The following is an 18,597-nucleotide window of genomic DNA, read 5'->3' as shown; positions in this document are numbered from 1 at the left end:
AATTTGTTTCAATTCTTCCTCTAGCCTGTTAATCTTACCGGTGGTGTTGACTCTGTCCTTTTAAATTCCTTTACTATCACTTTTACTCAACCCCCTTCTATACACTATCTAGACCATATTCCCTTAATCGCAGGACTCTGATCATCTCATTGACTTGAGCAAAAAGCCTCTTAGGCTACACGCTATTCATAAAAATGAAAATTCATTATTCAAATTAGTAAATTCATTAATGAACATTAATATTCATTGGATGTGGATACACAACACTTAATTTCTCAGTCTCAGTTTGCTGGACTCCAAAATGGCCTTAAGAACTGTCATCTGGCTTCACAGTCTTGTTATGGGGCTGTGAAAATGCTTTGAGAAGTGCATATGGCTAAGCAAGCGTGATATACATGAAACGGAAACTTTTTTCCCAGGAGATACACGCATCTGTTGAGCGCGTAATGTCCGGACTATTTTCGTCCTTCTCCGTCTCCGCCTGTCTCCTGCTACGGACAGTTACAAACTTGGTCAATAACAGTCCTGGAAGGACGTGACGCCCCCAGCTAAGGACGTAGGTCAGAGATCTAAAAGGCAGGAGAATTTTCGGGGAGGAGCAGGGGCAGGGCATGACCTAGCACCTGGCAGCGCCGCCGATTGGTGGAGGAGAAGGTTGTTCCCTCGGGGCGGGCGCTGATTGGCTGCGGAGGAAGAGGCATGACTTCCGAAGAAGTTGAGCAAACACCTCCTCCTCAAGGCCCCCATCCCAATTTCTGCTGGGAATTCGGATCCTACTCTGCCCGGACCCGGGAGCGCAGAGGCGGCGGGGACGGGACGAGGTGAGCGGGGGGAGGGTGCCCGGAGGGGGCTGAGCAGATGGGCCGTGGGCCCAGCCTGTGAGAAAGATTTGGAGATCGCCGGCCGGGCTCTGCCAGTCCGCCGGGCGGTGCGGGCGAGTTCTGCCTCCTCCTTCCCGCGCCGCTGGGGACCCGGGAGCTCTGCGGACTCCGGCCTTTGCCGGGACGAGCGTACGGAAGAGGGTGGCGAGCGTTTGGGCCTCCTCGCCAGGCCTCCCCGCCTAGCGTTTCTCTGCACGCGAGGGCTGGGAGGTGGGGCGCAGCGGGCGCGGCTCCGGAGTTTCTGTATAGGAAGGAGAAGGCATGGGATGGCAATTCGGTTTTCTTTCTTGGCGAGGGCTGAGGTGGGGAGCGGTTGCTGGGGAGTAAAGCCTTGGTATTGAAGCTGTAGAGCAAACCCTCTGTTAATTCTTAGACTGTGTGCTTATTTAGTTAGGCAGCTGTGGGAGGTGGTTGACGGAGAGGGGGGCCTCCCCGGCCCCCCCACCCCACCCCGATTTCTTTCGGCGCAGTTACTGGTTGACCTTTTCAGTCCTGGCCTGCTTAACCAAAATCGGATCACAAACTTCCCCACACTGCCCATGTGGGGCAGGCCATTCTCTCTGAGATGGAGACCAGCCCCCTCCACCCCCGGAAGCTGCGCTCCCAGTTCATCCTCCAGCAGAGATAGGAGAAGTGAGGAAGTCGGATGCCTTGGATGTCAGCGTCATCTGAACTGCGGACGCCCCGCAGGGGCTGTGGGGGCCAATGTGAGCGTTTGCACGGGGAGGGGGCGCGGTGAGAAGCAGTTATCTACCCTGTTTAATTCAGTGGGGCTAAATGGCCCGACTACTTCTGGAAGAAATATGCTTTTTAGGCACTGATTTTAGGGGAGCGGGAGTGGGTGTGGTGGGAGGGAGAGAGTGTGTTTAGTAACTCGAACAAAGATGAACATTTTTTGATATTGTGGGTCGTCAGCTATCGGAATGTGGAAAAGACGTAGCTGTGATTACGCCGACCTAGCTATGCACAGGACCGAACCACCACTGACTTTGACACGTGGCTTTCATATACTTTATATTGGAAGAAAAAAAAAAAAACCAAGAAACCTATGGCACTTGGTGTGGACGCTTCTGTGTGTGTGTTTTGTAACTTGAACTCGCCGCCCCCCCCCCCTTTTTTTGCTATAAAGCTGAGTGAACATAGGGCCACACTACCTTCTAGCCATGTAACCTGGTGGCTGTTCTGCAAAATGAGCTAGGACGACAAAGCTTAAGCCAGTGTCCCCAAGTGACTTTCCCACTCTCCAGAAAATCATATTTGTTATCAGTCTCACTTGTTACTGGTGACAGCGTCATCAGAATTTTGATTTATTTGTAATTGAAAAATTTCCCCCTTTACTAACTAATCTTCTATTTAATCATTAGCAGACTTTGGTTCAGGATTTTGGAAATGATCTTTGGTGTGTAACCAACGCCAATTTAACAAAAACGTTTTCATTTTCCCAAATATTCTTTTTCTAATTTTCTCATAGATATAACATTACAAACAGTAGCAAGTTTCTTTGATGAGGCCACAGAAAAATTCTATGGAATTCATAGAATCACAGAAATGCTGTACACTTGGAATGGGAAATAACTAAACATTATTACCGTGTTCATAGAATTAAGGTACAACCAATTATAAGATGCATCCCCATTTTGGGGATGCTAAAATGTGAAAAAACATGTTTTATATTTGGTGAAATACAGTATTAAAATGATAGCTTATTTTTCTTGAACACTCATGCCTAAAGGGTGAAGGTAAAGAGAAGGCTTACTGGGCTTCTAAAAAAATAAGAAGGGGGAGGGATTAATATGGAGCCATTGTGAAGGCCTTCCCACAGTGTGACCCAGAGTATGGGAAAGTGGTGTCTTCTGTCAGTGGTGATGGTTGTGCTCACCTTTTTTTTAAAAAAATAAATTTATTTATTAGTTTATTTTTAGCTGCATTGGGTCTTTGTTGCTGCACGTGGGCTTTCTCTAGTTGCAGCGAGCGGGGGCTACTCTTTGTTGTGATGTACAGGCTTCTCATTGTGGTGGCTTCTCTTGTTGCAGAGCATGGGCTCTAGGGCACTTGGGCTTCAGTAGTTGTGGCACGCAGGCTCAGTAGCTGTGGTGCACGAACTTAGTTGCTCCATGGCATGTGGGATCTTCCCGGACCAGGGCTTGAACCCGTGTCTCCTGCATTGACAGGTGGATTCTCAACCACTGCACCACTAGAGAAGCCCCTGTGCTCACCTTTGAGGAGTGGGCAGGCTTGCAGCCTTTTTCTTAACATTTACTGAGTGTTTATGGCATGCAAGGCAGTGCTCAGCACTTTATGTCTGTTAGCGCAAATAAACTTCACAGTAGCTCTAAAAGGTAGATATTAGTATGATTCCCATTTTGCCGATGAGGCACAGACAGGTTAAGTTACTCACCGAGGTCATAGAGTAAGTGGGAAGCTGAGGAACCCAGGCCATTTGTAGAGGAGAGGAGTCAGAATTCCTTTGAGGTTCCCCCTCCTGTTTTAAGCTCTGGGCTCCTGGTCACTGCAGTTAATCCAGGTAATTTAAGTGAATATCCTGTCTTCCTCCATAGTGTTTCTGGTATTTTTGTTTCCCTGTTTACTGTACTTTACCTGGATCTTCATGAGTCACAGTGCCTATTTATGTTCTAAAATTCTAATGCTTTTGTAATCCACAGTGCCTGGTCACTACTATCCTTAATAGAATCAGTGTATTAGAGCTGAAAAGGACTTTAGTATTATATTCCAGTCTGGATTAGGAAACTGAAGTCAGGTAAGGAGCCCCATATCTAGTTATATGTCTCAGCAGCCAGGTCTGGATTTTGATACCATTTTTATTTGCATTTCAAAATATTCATTGGTCTATGAGATCTCAGCAAGAGATTAGATCTTTTGTGGGGCATTGCCGGGGGGATGGGAGATATGAGTCCCTGTTCTTATTCATTAGTCTATTTTGTTTTCTCTGCTACATTGGTCCTTATGACATTCATTTAAACTTGCTCATTTATTTCTTCATTCTTTCGCAAAGCATTTGAGTTCTCCTATGGGGCAGTCACTGGGAATACAGAGATGAGGAAAACACAATTCATTTCTTCAAAGAATTTAGAGTTTAACAAAGAGACAAACAAATAAGCAGATAAACATTTTGGATCAGACTCCACTTCAGAACTAACTTTGCATTCCATCTCAGTGAAGCTACATTTGTGGGCTAGAGACCAGAAGACTCATAGGTCTTATGTCTTTGGATGACTTTGAGTAGCTTATAAGCTTGAGAACATATGAATATTCTTAGACCAGATTACTTAGCACAATAAACACTCCCCAAGTCTACTTGTTTTTACTTCTAGCTAACTATTTTGTAAGGAGTTTAATATTAAAAGAATATAGCTATGCAACAGGAAATAAAAGTATGGAGGACAGTGTTGCTGCATACCCAAGCCTAGTTCTAGCAAGCCTTGGGGTTGGGAGGTATTTGGATTAGTTCTAGGCCATCACTGGGTGTTCTATTAATTTGGAACTCTTTTGGACCTCTCCAGGATTATTATGGTCTGGATGCCAAATATGTAGTGTAGGCCAAGACTCATGGCCATGCAGCTGCCTACCCTTATTTATATATAGTACCAGGGCTTTCTGGGAAACCATGGCTTTTTAAATATACTTGCACTTTTTGAATAAACTGGAAGTGTGGATATAAATCATTTGCATTTCTCACTCATTATTTATTTCAGTCAGCTCAAGGCTACTCCATCCTTACTGTCTCAGTACTTAACCAAGATGTATGCCTGATCATTTGGAAATACCTTGGCATTGAGAAATCTCCCCATGTAATTGGACGGTTTTAGTGTGAGTCACTGAATTATGTTCTAGTGGAATTATTTCAAAGATCTAAAATATAAGGACAAAGAGCACGTCTCTGACTTTGGGGGCTGAAGATAGATGATTTGGCCTTAAAATTTCTTTAATAATGAATTTGTAATCCTTTTGACATGTCTCAGTGGAAGCAACAGAAATTAGAAGGGGCCAAGCCTAACTCTTTTTTGTACTTAAGCTCTTGTATTTGCTTGCACATTGTTCTGGCTTTCGTAGGTGGTTTGTAGGTTTAAAAAGTTTTCTGTTTAGGTTGATAGTATGGAAAGGATTGAAGAGACTTAAAAGATTTTTGAACATTTGATGGAAGGATAAAAAGCTCTCTGTAGATCTCAGCTTTCTTCATCCACCTACCACTCTAACCCGTGAAAACCAGCACAAATCAAGTATACTGTTTTCTGGCATAAGTACTACCTGAACAATAACAGATAAATGTAACCTAATCCAGTTACATTTAGAAGTTATACCAACCAAAGAGCAGACTGTTTTATTATGATTCATCCATAGATGCTTGGAAAATGCTGTTTATGAAACATGGGAAATCCCATATTTATATGAGGCATGCTACCTTCATTTGTATTATCTGGTTTTAGATGATCTTTTCTTACAGCTCATCAAGAAAATGTCTGGCTTTTATTATATTTTTATTAAAATATTAGAAAATATTCATTCTAGAAACAAATGACTAGCTACTACTATATTAATCTATGTAATTGTACAGGAAAACCAGTCTGTTTGTCATTTAAAAGGACCTTCCTAACTACATAAGAGGTCCTCTACCACTGAAGGTGGCTTTTCCTCAAATATAATCTTTCATAAATTCACCTCACAAAATCTTTTGTTCCTTCATGTTATTTAGGATGATGATGTACACAATGACCGTGGTTTATTTCATGGTCACTGAAAGAAAATAGTGGGTTATGTAGGGAGTGCCAAGCTCTGCTATCCATCTGTCTGTCTATCTCTCTCTCTCTCTCTCTCTCTCTCTCTCTATCTTCTTCTCTAGTGACCATTTTTTTTCCTCATTTCTTTTGAAAAGGATAGAAAATACCAAGAACAATTAAGCATATTCCCCCTCCCACCCCAATTCTCATGTGTGCATTACAAAGGTAGGTCATCTGCACAATAGGTAAATTAAAATAAATTCTTAAGTCTTCCCCCCATTAAAAAATGGAAAAGAGGTAAGGTGATATCATATAGTATGTTCTCCTATTGTTAGAGTCCATCCACTAATTGTCCTCCTATCTCACTGCATCTGTGCAATTCACTGTAATATTCCTATGACTTTTAGGGACATTTCAAATTCCTAATCAATCCTAGGTATGTGAAAATGTATACCGTAGTGCTATTCTTGTTTTTTTTTTTTTTTTTTTGCGGAGTACAGGCTCCGGATGCGCAGGCTCAGCGGCCATGGCTCACGGGCCCAGCCGCTCCGCGGCATGTGGGATCTTCCCGGACCCGGGCACGAACCCGTGTCCCCTGCATCGGCAGGCGGACTCTCAACCACTGTGCCACCAGGGAAGCCCCGTAGTGCTATTCTTGTTTTACAAAAACATAGAGAAGAATCTTTTAAAATTTTACTTTAATGCCATTTGAAACATTGGCCCTTCATGTGTTGAAGGGAAGACTGTTTAGAAATTGTCAGGGAAAGGGTCTTGTTCTCCAACCCTGACTGTGTGACACTTCTCTTTCTCCCCTTATTTTTCCTCTTTCCTTTCCTTCTCTTGCTTTTCCACATTCTCCTTGCTCATGCCAGAGGCTGTTATCAGCACGCAGCCCTGTCAAGTAACCTCACTTGAGCCAGTGAAAAAGTCCGGAGTCTTACTGCCTTGCTTCCACTTGAAGGCATTGCCAGAAATACACATAACATTTACTTCCCGATATTCTTGGAAAAGCCCATAAAATACAGGACAGGGAAGTCCAGAATAACCCACCTGGGCATTTCCATGAAATGTCAGACACCTGCAGTGCCATACCTCAGAGTAATTCAGAAATTCTCACTGTTACATATTTCTTGATGACCTGAGAATGAAATGAATGGTGGTCCCAGAAAGTTCTATGCTGAGACCAAGTTTCAAGGTTCAAGCAATTACTAACATAATCAGACCTGCTATAATCATCTTTTTTCTAAGCATCCAGAAACTTAGAACTTACCTTGACAGGGACTCAGGAAGCATTTTTGGTGACACATAGAAAGGGGTTGATGGAGGCACCCCATGCTGTGGGAGAACTAATAATATGCCATATGGATCTGATTTATTTCTGAATTGAGCTGGCAGGAGTAACGTGTCAGATGTACGAGGTGTGGATCTGCAGGCTTTGGCAAAGAAGAGAAAATCCTGAGTGTTGAGTATTAACCTAGGGAGGGATTCTGCTTCTGCTTAAAAGCAACAGCTCTAGTTGGATTTCACTTCAGTTTCTTCATCTGTAAAATGGGGCTAATAATAGTATCTACTAAGTAAGATTTTCGCAAGGAGGAAATGAAATAATGTCTGTAAAGTGCTCAGCATAGTGCTTGGCATATAATGTTAAATCAGTGGTGACTATTGTTCTATTTCTTTAAAAACAAAGTGTCAGGAATTGTGATTCAAGAATTCCCTACAAAAAGTGAAAGTGAAAGTAGCTTCCCAAATAAAACGCAGAAGGCCAGCCTCTGCTACTTTCCTTTCCTAGATCCTGAGGAAGGTCTGCCTCTGCAAAAGTGTATGTGTGTATTACATGAGTGTATGTGTTTATGTCTCTCCTCCCACGCTGTACCCCCGACCCCAGGCAAAGGAGGTGTGGAGGAGGAGGGAGTGTTGCTGAGAAAGGGGAAGCTGTGGTTATAAATCAAGCTTGGGCTGAGGAGAGAGACTGAATTATTTGAACATGTTTCCTAATCTTTGTGCTAAGAACTGCTACTAAGTATAGAGGATTAGGGTCACTTGGTCAACTATGGTATGTGAGATGCAGCCCCTGCTGAGAAGATGGGACTGTTTCTGGGCTTCTCAGTGTGTTTAGAAGACTCATTTTTCTTTGGAATTGATTTCATTTACAAACATAGGGATTCAAGTTCTATGGGACGTTGCAGATTTTCCTTTGGCTTGGGGGAGAATAAATGTTATGGGCTTGGGCTTGGATTTGGGCTTAGCATAGTCTCTTTTAAAAACGAAACTATATAAGTAAACCAAAAAGTTAGATAAAGTATATAACAGACTTTTACTGAAATGTCGATCATCCGTATTTTGGCCTGAGTAAAAGTTAGCCTGAACTCCTCATGACCGGCGTGTTCATTTGCTGTGTGCAGTGTTTTCTCTCCCTGCCCCTTTTCCTCCTAAAACCTTCTTAGCCAGACTCTTTGCTGTTTGCTTTATTCTTTTAGTCTGTGTTGTGAGTTATCCTACAAGTTTTCTATCTAGGGTGATAAGTAGTTTGCCCCCAGGAAATAGTACTTGTACATTCCATTGTTGGACAAAACTTCCCTGTCTATAAGGTGGGTCTGATTTAGAGATTGTAGTCTGATGTAACAGAAATGTGTTCCATAAGAATTGTGCTATATGCTGGGGAATTTCTAGAAGATGTAAAATCATTTAGTCTCTGTATTTTCATGCCAACCTTAAACATAGAAAACTAAGATTCAGCATCCAAATGACTAGCAAATTATCGTCTGAAATGACTTCTGACTACTGACTTTATGTAACCATTTGAAGAGGCACAGAATACTGTTTGATACTTACGCTTTAAAATTTTCTGTAAAATTTCTTCTGTGCTGACACATAGTAAGCCTCTTGTAAATATTTCTTAATTGAATTAATGAATAGAGTTACAGAATCTGGAATAGCAGTTAGAAAACAGAGACAGGTCTGGGTTTAATATAATAGCAGGGGGAGGTGGTCTGGTAGAGGAAACTCTGGAAAGGGGATGGTTTTTTTTTTTTTTTTGGCTGCATTGGGTCTGGGCTACTCTTCGTTGCGGTACGTGGGCTTCTCATTGTGGTGGCTTCTCTTGTTGCGGAGCACGGGCTCTAGACGCGTGGTCTTCAGTAGTTGTAGCACGCGGCCTCAGTAGTTGTGGCGCACGGGCTCTAGAGTGCAGGCTCAGTAGTTGTGGCTCATGGGCTTAGTTGCTCCGCAAACTTGTGGGATCTTCCCGGACCAGGGCTCGAACCCGTGTACCCTGCATTGGGAGGCGGATTCTTAACCACTGCGCCACCAGGGAAGCCCGGGAAGAGAATGTTCAGAGCGACAACAGGGTCAATGAAGCGAGGCTGGGGTGTCAGGTGCTTCTTCAGCTTCTAACACCTGTGGTGAAAAATATGTTTGTTTGTTTGTTTTGTTTTCTTAAATTTCCAATCTTCCAGGGCCAATGCTTTTATAAAATTCAATACCAATGAATTACTAGAAAAATGATCTTGTCATATAAAGGTTTCTAAGTGCTTACTTTCCATTTCTGTACATATCTCATTGTGGACCAGTACAAAGCAGTTCACTGATTGACAGCAGGCTGTAAAACACACTTTGAGTAGAACTAGTTTAGGAAATGGTCAGAGATGAAACTTGGAAGAGGTTGGAGCTAGATTGTCAAGGATCTTGTACATTATGAAAGGATTCTAAACTTTATATCATCAAAATTGGCATAAATTATCTTTCTGTATTTGCATTGTAGATTAACTTGCTTAAAACTTTTGTGCTGAATGTGTGTTTGATAAAACATACATTAAAAAAATGATTTCAGCTAAGCAGATATTGATTAGTGTCCCATAAGTTGCTTGGGACACTGTTTTTTTTTTTTTGGAAGTAACTTCGTTTGTGGAAGTTTGGGTTTGTTTGGGCAAAGGAACAGCATCCAAATGACCAGCAAATTATCATCATATCATCCAGGTTTTCCCTCTCCCTTCTTCATCTTGAATCTGTTATCACCTGAGTTGGTTGGATTTTACAGCAGATTTCTCAGGAGACCAGAACTGACCTGTGAGCCTTCTTGCCTTTTGTTGTCCTGCTCTCACAACTTCTTTACAGTAACCAGGTTTCAAGATGCTGCGAGTACCTAGGACCAAACTGGACGGGCTGGGCCTCAGCCTCTCCAGGCTTCACTACAAGGCGGTGATGGCGTTGAGGCGGGAGGATGTGAACGCCTGGGAGAGGCGGGCTCCCCTGGCTCCCCGGCACATCAAAGGGATCACCAATCTGGGGTACAAGGTCTTAATACAGCCTTCCAATCGGCGGGCCATTCACGATAAGGTAAATACTTCCAATTTTAAAAAATAGGTGGGACTGAAATGACCCTGTGTATGAAAAATAGGGAGCATCTGAGTGAAAATAAAATGTTTGCTAGTGTCACTTAAAGACCACATGACAATATTTCTTTACTTCGGTTATAATGAGTTAATATAGTTATGAGATTTCTAGTTCGAATCCTTTCTTGAGCCCAGAATTCAGCCAATAAGTATTATTTTCGCCCCGTTCCATGCTTTCTTCCAGCTGAGGGGTAAAAGGATTGCTTTTAGGAGATGACATCCTTCAGTCATTCTCTCCTTCATGTGTGACCCTGGCTCTAGGACTGGAAAGACAAATGTCTGCAGGAAATGCTTCACTGAGTAGAGTTTGCTCATGAGTGTTTACCTTGCCAGCCACCAGGTGAAGCCCCTCGTATTCATCATTCTGTTTATTCTTCACAATAACCTTAAGACACAGGTTTGACTTTTATTTTTATTTTAGGTACATGCACGTGTTTTTCCTCTCCTGAGCCATTTGAAAATATGCTGCAGACCATGCCACTTTATTTCTAAATGCTTCAGTATACATTTCCTAGGAATAAATCATCTTCCTACGTAACCATTGTATCTTTTTCACACCTAAGAAATTAATAATTCCACAATATCATCTCACATCTCACATTTCAAATTCCCCATTGTCTCAAATGTCTTTTATGGTTTTTATTTTAATCAAGGCTTAATTAAGGTTCACTGTATTCATTATGTATCTTTAGTTCTTTTAATCTACAACAGTACTGGGCTTATTGTTAACTAGGCTTATTGCGGTGATCATTTTGCAATATATACAAGTGTCGAATCATTTAGGTGTACACCTGAAACTAATATAATGTTAATTATACCTCAGTAAGAGAATATTGAATGGCATTTAATATTTCTTAGAGGAATTTTTTTTTGCCTTTAGAATACATCCCACAAAGAATATTCAGAGTGCTGTGTTCAAAAGATATCTGAATTAGTTTTTCTCTGTGGTTACATGTCAATGTGATATCCAGTTGGATTTATTTTTGTTTCTATTACATTTTCATATTTGCTTTAAATCCTTTTTGATTTAATTTTATTTTTCAAATAAGTTAAACATTTACAAGCTTCAAAGATTAAAACTGTATAAAAAGATGTGACACAGAGAAGTCTTGCTCTCATCTTAATCCCTTACATCCCGTTCCCACCCACCCTATAGGTTACTATTTTCATTAGTTTCTTATCTATCATTCCTATGTTTCTTCTTGCAAAAATAAGCATATGTGTATGTATGTGTATGTATGTGTTTTCTTATTTTCCCTTCAATCTTATGCAGAACGTTGTATACTGTATATACTCTTTTGCACCTTGCTTTGTTCTACAGCATATCCTGGAAATCACTTCATGTCAGTTCATAGAGGTCAGCTTCATTCTATTTAATGGCTGCTATAATTTCTCCATTATTTATCGTGATTTATTTAACCAGTCTACTATAAATGGGCAAATAGATTGTTTTCAGAGAAACCAGGTATGAACCATATGTTCATTCTTTTACTTTCTTTCCTATTCATTTGTACTTTCCTTTGAAGTAGATTCCTAACTAGATTTGTCTTCATTTTATTCAACTGCCATCTAAGATGCTTTAAAAATTCTGCCTGGATCATGCTACCCCTTTATTTAAAAATCTGAAGTGATTGTCTATTGCCTCCATGTACTAGCTATGAAATCTCAGTTTAATGTGTAAGACTCAGGTTTCCCATTGATAAAATGGGGATAATAATAGTACCTACCTCAAGCGAGTTTTGAGAATTAAATGAGGTAATTCATCCAAAGAGCTTAGCAAAGCACATAGTAATTTATTAATAAATATCAATGATTATTTTTATTTTTATGTAATAAAGCTCATTATTTTTATCCAATAAAGCTCATTCATAATAATATTCAGTCTATTTTTCTAAATTGATTCACTTATTATGCCCTAAACATCTCCTTACTTTCCCATCTCCATATTTGTATATATTCCTTCAATAGCTCTTACTGATATTACCACCTTGTATTTCCCATCTCCATCCCTCCAAATCCTACCCAGCCTTTTAGATTAATTTAAATTTCCACATTTCCTTGATCATCTCACCTGGGAATTATCTCAATATCCATTAAATTAATATATCACTTAGATTATGCTACTCATAATGTTCTTTTGAATTCAGCCTCATGCACTGTGCCTCTGACTTCTTTTTACAATATTTTGTGAGCTCCTTTACAGGAGAGATCTTGTCTCTGTTTCTTTGTGTCTTATCTCATCTCTAGCACAGTCCATGGAACAGAGTAGGGCAGTAATAAATACTAACTGAACAACAAAAAAACAAAAGAAAAGAAAATATTGCAGATATGTCTTTCCTTTAAAAGTATACCTGAGTAATAAATTACTATTTAGCATTTAATGTTTCAGGGCATTAATGGTTGGCACAAAATATACATTTTACATGTACATTTAAATCACATGTGCTAGCGGTTATGGTCAAACTATTAACTGTTCTTAGATTAAAGTATGTGCTGAATTTTCTAATTTTTTGTTTCTGGTACAAAAGTCAAACATGTTAGATTGATCTTTAGCCAGGAAGTAAGAATATTAGAAGTAGTTTTTCTATTATTTGTTCCTTATATTTTTTTCCTTCAAAAGGTTGTGACTTTAACTGCTACATTTATTTATTAAAGAAAATATGAATACAACAAATCAGGAAAATAACTTTCAATCAAAATTACATTCCCAGGAATATGTCAAAGCTGGTGGCATTCTTCAGGAGGATATTTCTGAAGCTTGTTTAATTTTGGGAGTTAAAAGACCCCCAGAGGAAAAATTAATGCCTAAGAAGACCTATGCATTCTTCTCCCACACCATAAAGGCTCAGGAGGCCAATATGGGTTTGTTGGATGAGATCCTAAAACAGGTAATTAGTGGCCAATATTCATAAATGTTAACATAGAAACATATTTTCTTTTAACTTTTAACTGTCAAGTGAAGTTTTAGTTTTCTTTCAGCATCTAGAAAATATATCACGTATTCACCTCAGTAGGAGAGGTGATCTGCAGTTAGTGCTTGTATAGTTCTGCTGCTCTTCGGGCTGCTCTGCTGGGCAAGTTTGGAGTTTGTGATAAGAGGAACCAAACACATTTCATTCCTTTGTATTCTGAAATGGGAAGAATGACAGAAGCATTTGCTCCAAATGATTATTAAGTTATAAGGTTAATAGTTCAAATATTAGCAAGTAGAATTTTAGAGCTAAAAGGAACCTCAGGGATCATATAACTTACCACCCTAATTTTTCAAATGGAGCCCAGAGAGGTGAAGTGACTTGACTGAGGCTGCACAGCTCTGTAGTACCAGAACTGTACTGGAAACTATTTTTACATTTATTAACATTCATAAGGAAAAGAAACTTTTTTTGAGATATAAATACTGTGGAAAAACTATCATCTATTTAAAATACAGAGTATTCACTCAACAAATATTTACCAAGTGCCTACAGTGTTTCTGACACTGATCACTGCAATGAACATAGCTTACATTCTAGTACGAGGAGACACTAGAATAAATAAACAACACCTCATATGTCACTTGGTGATATGTGTAATGGAGATAAATATAATACAGAAGAAAAAAAGGAGTGCTGGGCACTAGGGGAGGTGATAACGCTACTTGAAGTAGGATGATCAGGGAGTGCCTCATTGCAATATTGGCACTGAGCAAAAATTTGAAAGAGGCAAAGGATCAAGCCATATCCATCTGGGAAAAGCCTTCCAACCTGAGAGAATAGTAGTGCAAAAGCCCAACAGACAGTCTTTCTGAATGGAGGATTAGAGTTAATCATATTCTAAAATGCTTATTCTGCCTGCTCTGTGAATAAAAGCTGGAGACGGGAGAAGGAGAGCAAAATTGATAGGAAGATTGTTAGTCTAGACTAGTCTAGATGCTAGGCTACAAATGATGTTGAGGGCGGCGGGAGTGGAGGTCGTGACACATGGACAAATCTTGGATGTATTTTATTTATTTATTTATTTATTTATTTATTTTTGCGGTACGCGAGCCTCTCACTGTTGTGGCCTCTCCTGTTGCGGAGCACAGGCTCCGGACGTGCAGGCTCAGTGACCATGGCTCACGGGCCCAGCCGCTCCGCGGCATGTGGGATCTTCCCAGACTGGGGCACGAACCCGTGTCCCCTGCATCGGCAGGCGGACTCTCAACCACTGCGCCACCAGGGAAGGGAAGCCCCTAAGCTCAAATCTTGATCCTCCCATCCAAGCCTGCTCCTCGTGCAGTAGCATCATGTCAATCTAAGGCAACTCCTTTAAGTTACTCAAACCAAAATCTTGGAGTCATCTCTGACTCCTCTCTTTCTCTCATAGTCCACATTCATCTCATCCATGAATCCTGTACGATCAGACTTCTAAAATATATCCAGGAGGGCTTCCCTGGTGGCGCAGTGGTTGAGAGTCCGCCTGCCAATGCAGGGGACACGGGTTCATGCCCCGGTCCGGGAAGATCCCACATGCCGCAGAGCGGCTGGGCCTGTGAGCCATGGTCACTGAGCCTGCACGTCCGGAGCCTGTGCTTCGCAACAGGAGAGGCTACAACAGTGAGAGGCCCGCGTACAGCAAAAGAAAAAAAAAAGATTTGAGCTTAGGGCCTGTCGAGTTTAATTTGCCCATTAGACATGTAAGGGGAGATGCTGAGTGGGCCATTGGAAGTGAGTCTGTAGCTCAGGAGGGCAACTTTTCCAGATACACATTTTTCAGTTGTCAGAGACTAGATGGTATCTAAAGCCATGAGACTGGGTGAGGGTAAGGAGTGAGTGTAGATGGAGAAGTCAAGGTCTAAGTCCTGGGGTAAGGGTGTTAGAGCATTAGAAACTAGACTTGAATCTGACAATAGGTAGAGGACAGGAGAGTTTCACAAACAGTAAAAGTAATGGAGGAAAATGTATTTTATGTAAGCGTGTAGAATACATTCTTACTAATTTCAGATTCACTAAACAGACACTGTAGTTAATTTACAGTGTTTCATAAGAACCAATTCAAAAAGTAATTAAAGGAAATAATATTATAGAAGAATGTTTCACTTTAAGCAGATAAAACTCCTCAAAAAGTATTTTAGAAACATTTTTCTTTTTGGTTATATGAAGTTTCATTCATTTCAAGAAAATTAATGAAAACAGACCCAGCAGGGCTGCTTTTGGGCAACATTTTGTAACAAATTACTTGGAGTTGGATTAATATTAAATATTCTTAAATCCAAGCACATGGCAAAAATTATATCATCTTTGAGGAAATAGACTATTTAAAACATTCTATAATTCCAATGTGTCAGCAGTTTTTAAGTATGAGTTAATAGGACATTTCCAAGAGAGAGGGAAGATTCCCAAAGAAAGAGGAAGGACAAGATTTTAGTGAAGGTGAGGAAGTGAAGAGCAGGCAGCTTGTGCTACTTTTAAAATAAAGTTTGCTTGTGAAAGGCTGGAGAGAGAAAAAAAAGAGACAGAAACAGAGAGATACTAAGAGAGACAGAAGGAGAGAGAGAAAGAGAGAGAGAGAGAGAGAATGAGATAGATTGGTGTGTATGGACTTGAGAGGGTGTATAGTTGTTATTTTTAAACTAGAAGAGAGACCTGGGTGTATTTAGAATGGCTGAGGGAAAGGAACACTGTAAAGAAGGAAGGAAGAAAAGAAAGAAAAAGTTTGAGAGATCTTGGAGGACATAGAATAAAGCTGGCATCTGGCTCACAGGGATTAGTCTCGGGAAAGACTTGTTTTTTTTGAGACTAGAGGGAAGGATGTGAGGATGAATGGGGGCAGTATGTGGGTGTATTTGTCAATGGTGCTGGGCTAAAAGTTAAAAGAAATCATGCCTTTGTTATTTTATTGCCTACCATCAAGGGGTGTTAGCGCCCTGCTAGGACCATTCTTTCATCTCTCATCACAAACCTATCATTGGTTTGTGACCCAGCATTTTCTCAATATTTCATGGTGCACCTAGCAAGTCAAGATACATTTTATGAGGGAATATTGTGAAACAATCACTTGCTCATATATGTGTTGTACTCATTCAAATTAAGCTGGATGGGTCTGGTTGAGACATTTTTTATTGTTTCTTCAGGAAATCCGACTTATTGATTATGAGAAAATGGTGGATCATAGAGGAATACGGGTAGTGGCGTTTGGACAGTGGGCAGGTGTGGCAGGTAGGTATGCCAGGGCTGTTACATCACCCATTTTCTAAATTTGCCTGGGGAGTAACTGTGTTTTCTCTTTTCTGTGGCAAGAGGATGGGAGTGTTCATTTCCACCAATGAAAATAAACATGGGGGTGTGACTAAGGGTGATGAATATCAGGGGAATAAAATAAAATCATTAAACTATATTTATTACAAAAATTAAGAAAAAGAGAGCAGGGAGAAGGACAACAATTATGCTTAGGCTCTGAATTTTTACTGTTTGGAAGACTGGAAAGAGAGGTCAGTTTGGTGATGAGAAATTGAAGAATGGGAGAAAGGGTAAAAGAGGGAGAAGAGGTAGGGGGACAGGAGCCAACAGAGGAGTGGTCTAGCAAGGATACAAGTTGGAGTTTGGGGAAAAACAGCACTTGATTTTTGTCCCAGTTAGTAATTTGAACCATCTTTTGTTGAGAAACACCATATGTTATAACTCTATATCAGATTAGACTACTTGAAGGTGTGTAATTGTCAGAATAAGTAGACAGAAAATTTGTAGGGATAGAGAACACAAAACACTATCAACCGCCCTGACACCAGTGAAAGTTCTTGAGCACCCAGCACTCCACCCAGCAACTTGCAGAATAGAACACATTCCTTTCATGTGGAACATTCATCCAGATGGTCCATATGCTAGGTCACAAAACAATTTTTAATAAATTTAAAAGGTCTGAAATCATAGAGTATGTGCTCTGACTACAATAAAATTGATTTTGGAATTATAATACAAAGATATATAGGAAATTTCCAAATATTTGGAAGACAAACTATGTATTTTTGAATAACCCATGAGTCCAGAAGACATCACAGGAAAATATTTTGAATTGAATGAAAATTAAAACACGGCACACCAAAATTTGTGGAATGCAGGTAAAGTGATGCTTAGAAGGAAAATTATAACATTTAATGCTTTTATTAGAAAAGAAGGAAGTTCTTAAATTAGTAATCTAAACTTCCATCAGAAGAAGCTAGAAAATGAAGAATAAATTAACCCAAAGCAAATAGAAGGAAGGAAATACTATTGATAAGAGGGAACATCAATTAAATTAAAACAGGAAAATAATAGAGAAAATCAAAAGCCAGTTCTTTTTTTAAAAAAATAATCAATACAATTGATAAACCTCCCATGTTTAAATGTTTATAAGAATGAACCAATAGAGAGGGATAGAGAGAGGACATAATTGAAGAGTAAATTCCTGAGAGAGACAGGAAGGGATGGGATCTGGAGCAAAGGTGGAGAGATTAACCTTAGAGAAAAAGAGGGGCACTCTTTCCATTTTAGGAGGATTGGATGTGGAGGGGACAGGTCGGGGTGCAGCTGGGTTAACGCTTTTGATGGCAGAAAGTTGAGGGGATGGATAAGATGACTACTGGGACCCCTTCCAAATCTGAGATGCTGTGGTCTGTGCTTTCTCAGAGCATGGAGCAGGTTGGAGGACAGGTAGAGAGAACAGCTTCAACTCCTCCCAGCTAATGGTCTTTCTGTTGGTCTGATTCTGCAACAGGGATGATCAACATTTTACATGGAATGGGTTTAAGGCTCCTTGCTTTGGGACATCACACACCTTTTATGGTGAGATGCTTATTGTGTCTATTTTTTTCTGTAAATACATGTCACATGTTAAGAATAGAAACATGTCTCAGGTGGTAGACTAATGTGATCCATGTGTGCTTGCTTGCAGCACATTGGCATGGCTCATAACTACAGGAACAGCAGTCAGGCTGTGCAAGCTGTCCGAGACACTGGCTATGAAATATCTCTGGGTTTGATGCCAAAGTCGATAGGGCCCTTAACATTTGTGTTCACAGGGACTGGTAATGTATCTAAGGTAAGTTCTAACTGTCTTCTTTCTGTAAAGCAGTCTGAAACTCTCACACTAACCCAAAGGATGTGGGCATCTTGTGTACATTTCAGAGCTCTTCTTTTCCATGACTGGGCAGTCTGTTCTTGGTACTTTTCTTACCTATGTACTTTTCCCATAGTAAAGTGCAGTACTGGTCCAAACTTAGTGTCTTTGCTTTGAGTTGATTCCAAGCCGTCAGAGGCTTTGAATGGTTTTTCTTCTTTTCTTTTTTTCTTTTTAGAGGGATAACTCCTTGTTGTGTAAAGGTCTATTCTCAGGGTGCTCTATGTTACCTCCATCACTGAGATATCCCAAAATTTGGAAGTGACCCCAGGACGTAAATTTTACAAGATTTGGAGTTTTGCCAAAAGATGTTAAGAAGTTTAATTCAAGACTACTATTGTTACTTTCTTCCTTCTGGGGTAGTTTCGAGAATGTATTTTTGATCCCATAGAGAAACTTGTAATTGCAAAATAGATTTTTCTTCAGCAAAAATATTTTACAAACAGGACATCACTATTTATATTATACTGTGAGATA

General features: G+C 40.3%; 1 protein-coding gene across 1 annotated transcript in view; it reads left to right on the top strand.

Annotated features, from left to right (window-relative positions):
- Positions 1 to 702: 702 nt before the first annotated feature.
- The window catches only part of AASS (aminoadipate-semialdehyde synthase), a 57,639-nt gene continuing 39,744 nt past the window's right edge, over positions 703 to 18,597 (top strand). Inside the window, exons 1-6 of the mRNA XM_060108488.1 lie at positions 703 to 821; positions 9,731 to 9,952; positions 12,720 to 12,896; positions 16,100 to 16,184; positions 17,719 to 17,786; positions 17,896 to 18,042. Coding sequence (XP_059964471.1) covers positions 9,746 to 9,952; positions 12,720 to 12,896; positions 16,100 to 16,184; positions 17,719 to 17,786; positions 17,896 to 18,042 — 684 coding nt within the window. The 5' untranslated portion in view covers positions 703 to 821; positions 9,731 to 9,745. The remainder of the gene's footprint in view (positions 822 to 9,730; positions 9,953 to 12,719; positions 12,897 to 16,099; positions 16,185 to 17,718; positions 17,787 to 17,895; positions 18,043 to 18,597) is intronic.

This window comes from Mesoplodon densirostris, chromosome 9 (genome assembly GCF_025265405.1).
Source record: "Mesoplodon densirostris isolate mMesDen1 chromosome 9, mMesDen1 primary haplotype, whole genome shotgun sequence".
Lineage (NCBI taxonomy): Eukaryota > Metazoa > Chordata > Mammalia > Artiodactyla > Ziphiidae > Mesoplodon > Mesoplodon densirostris.
Note: the sequence above shows the minus strand (reverse complement) of the source record. Positions and strands in the feature narration are given on the sequence as shown.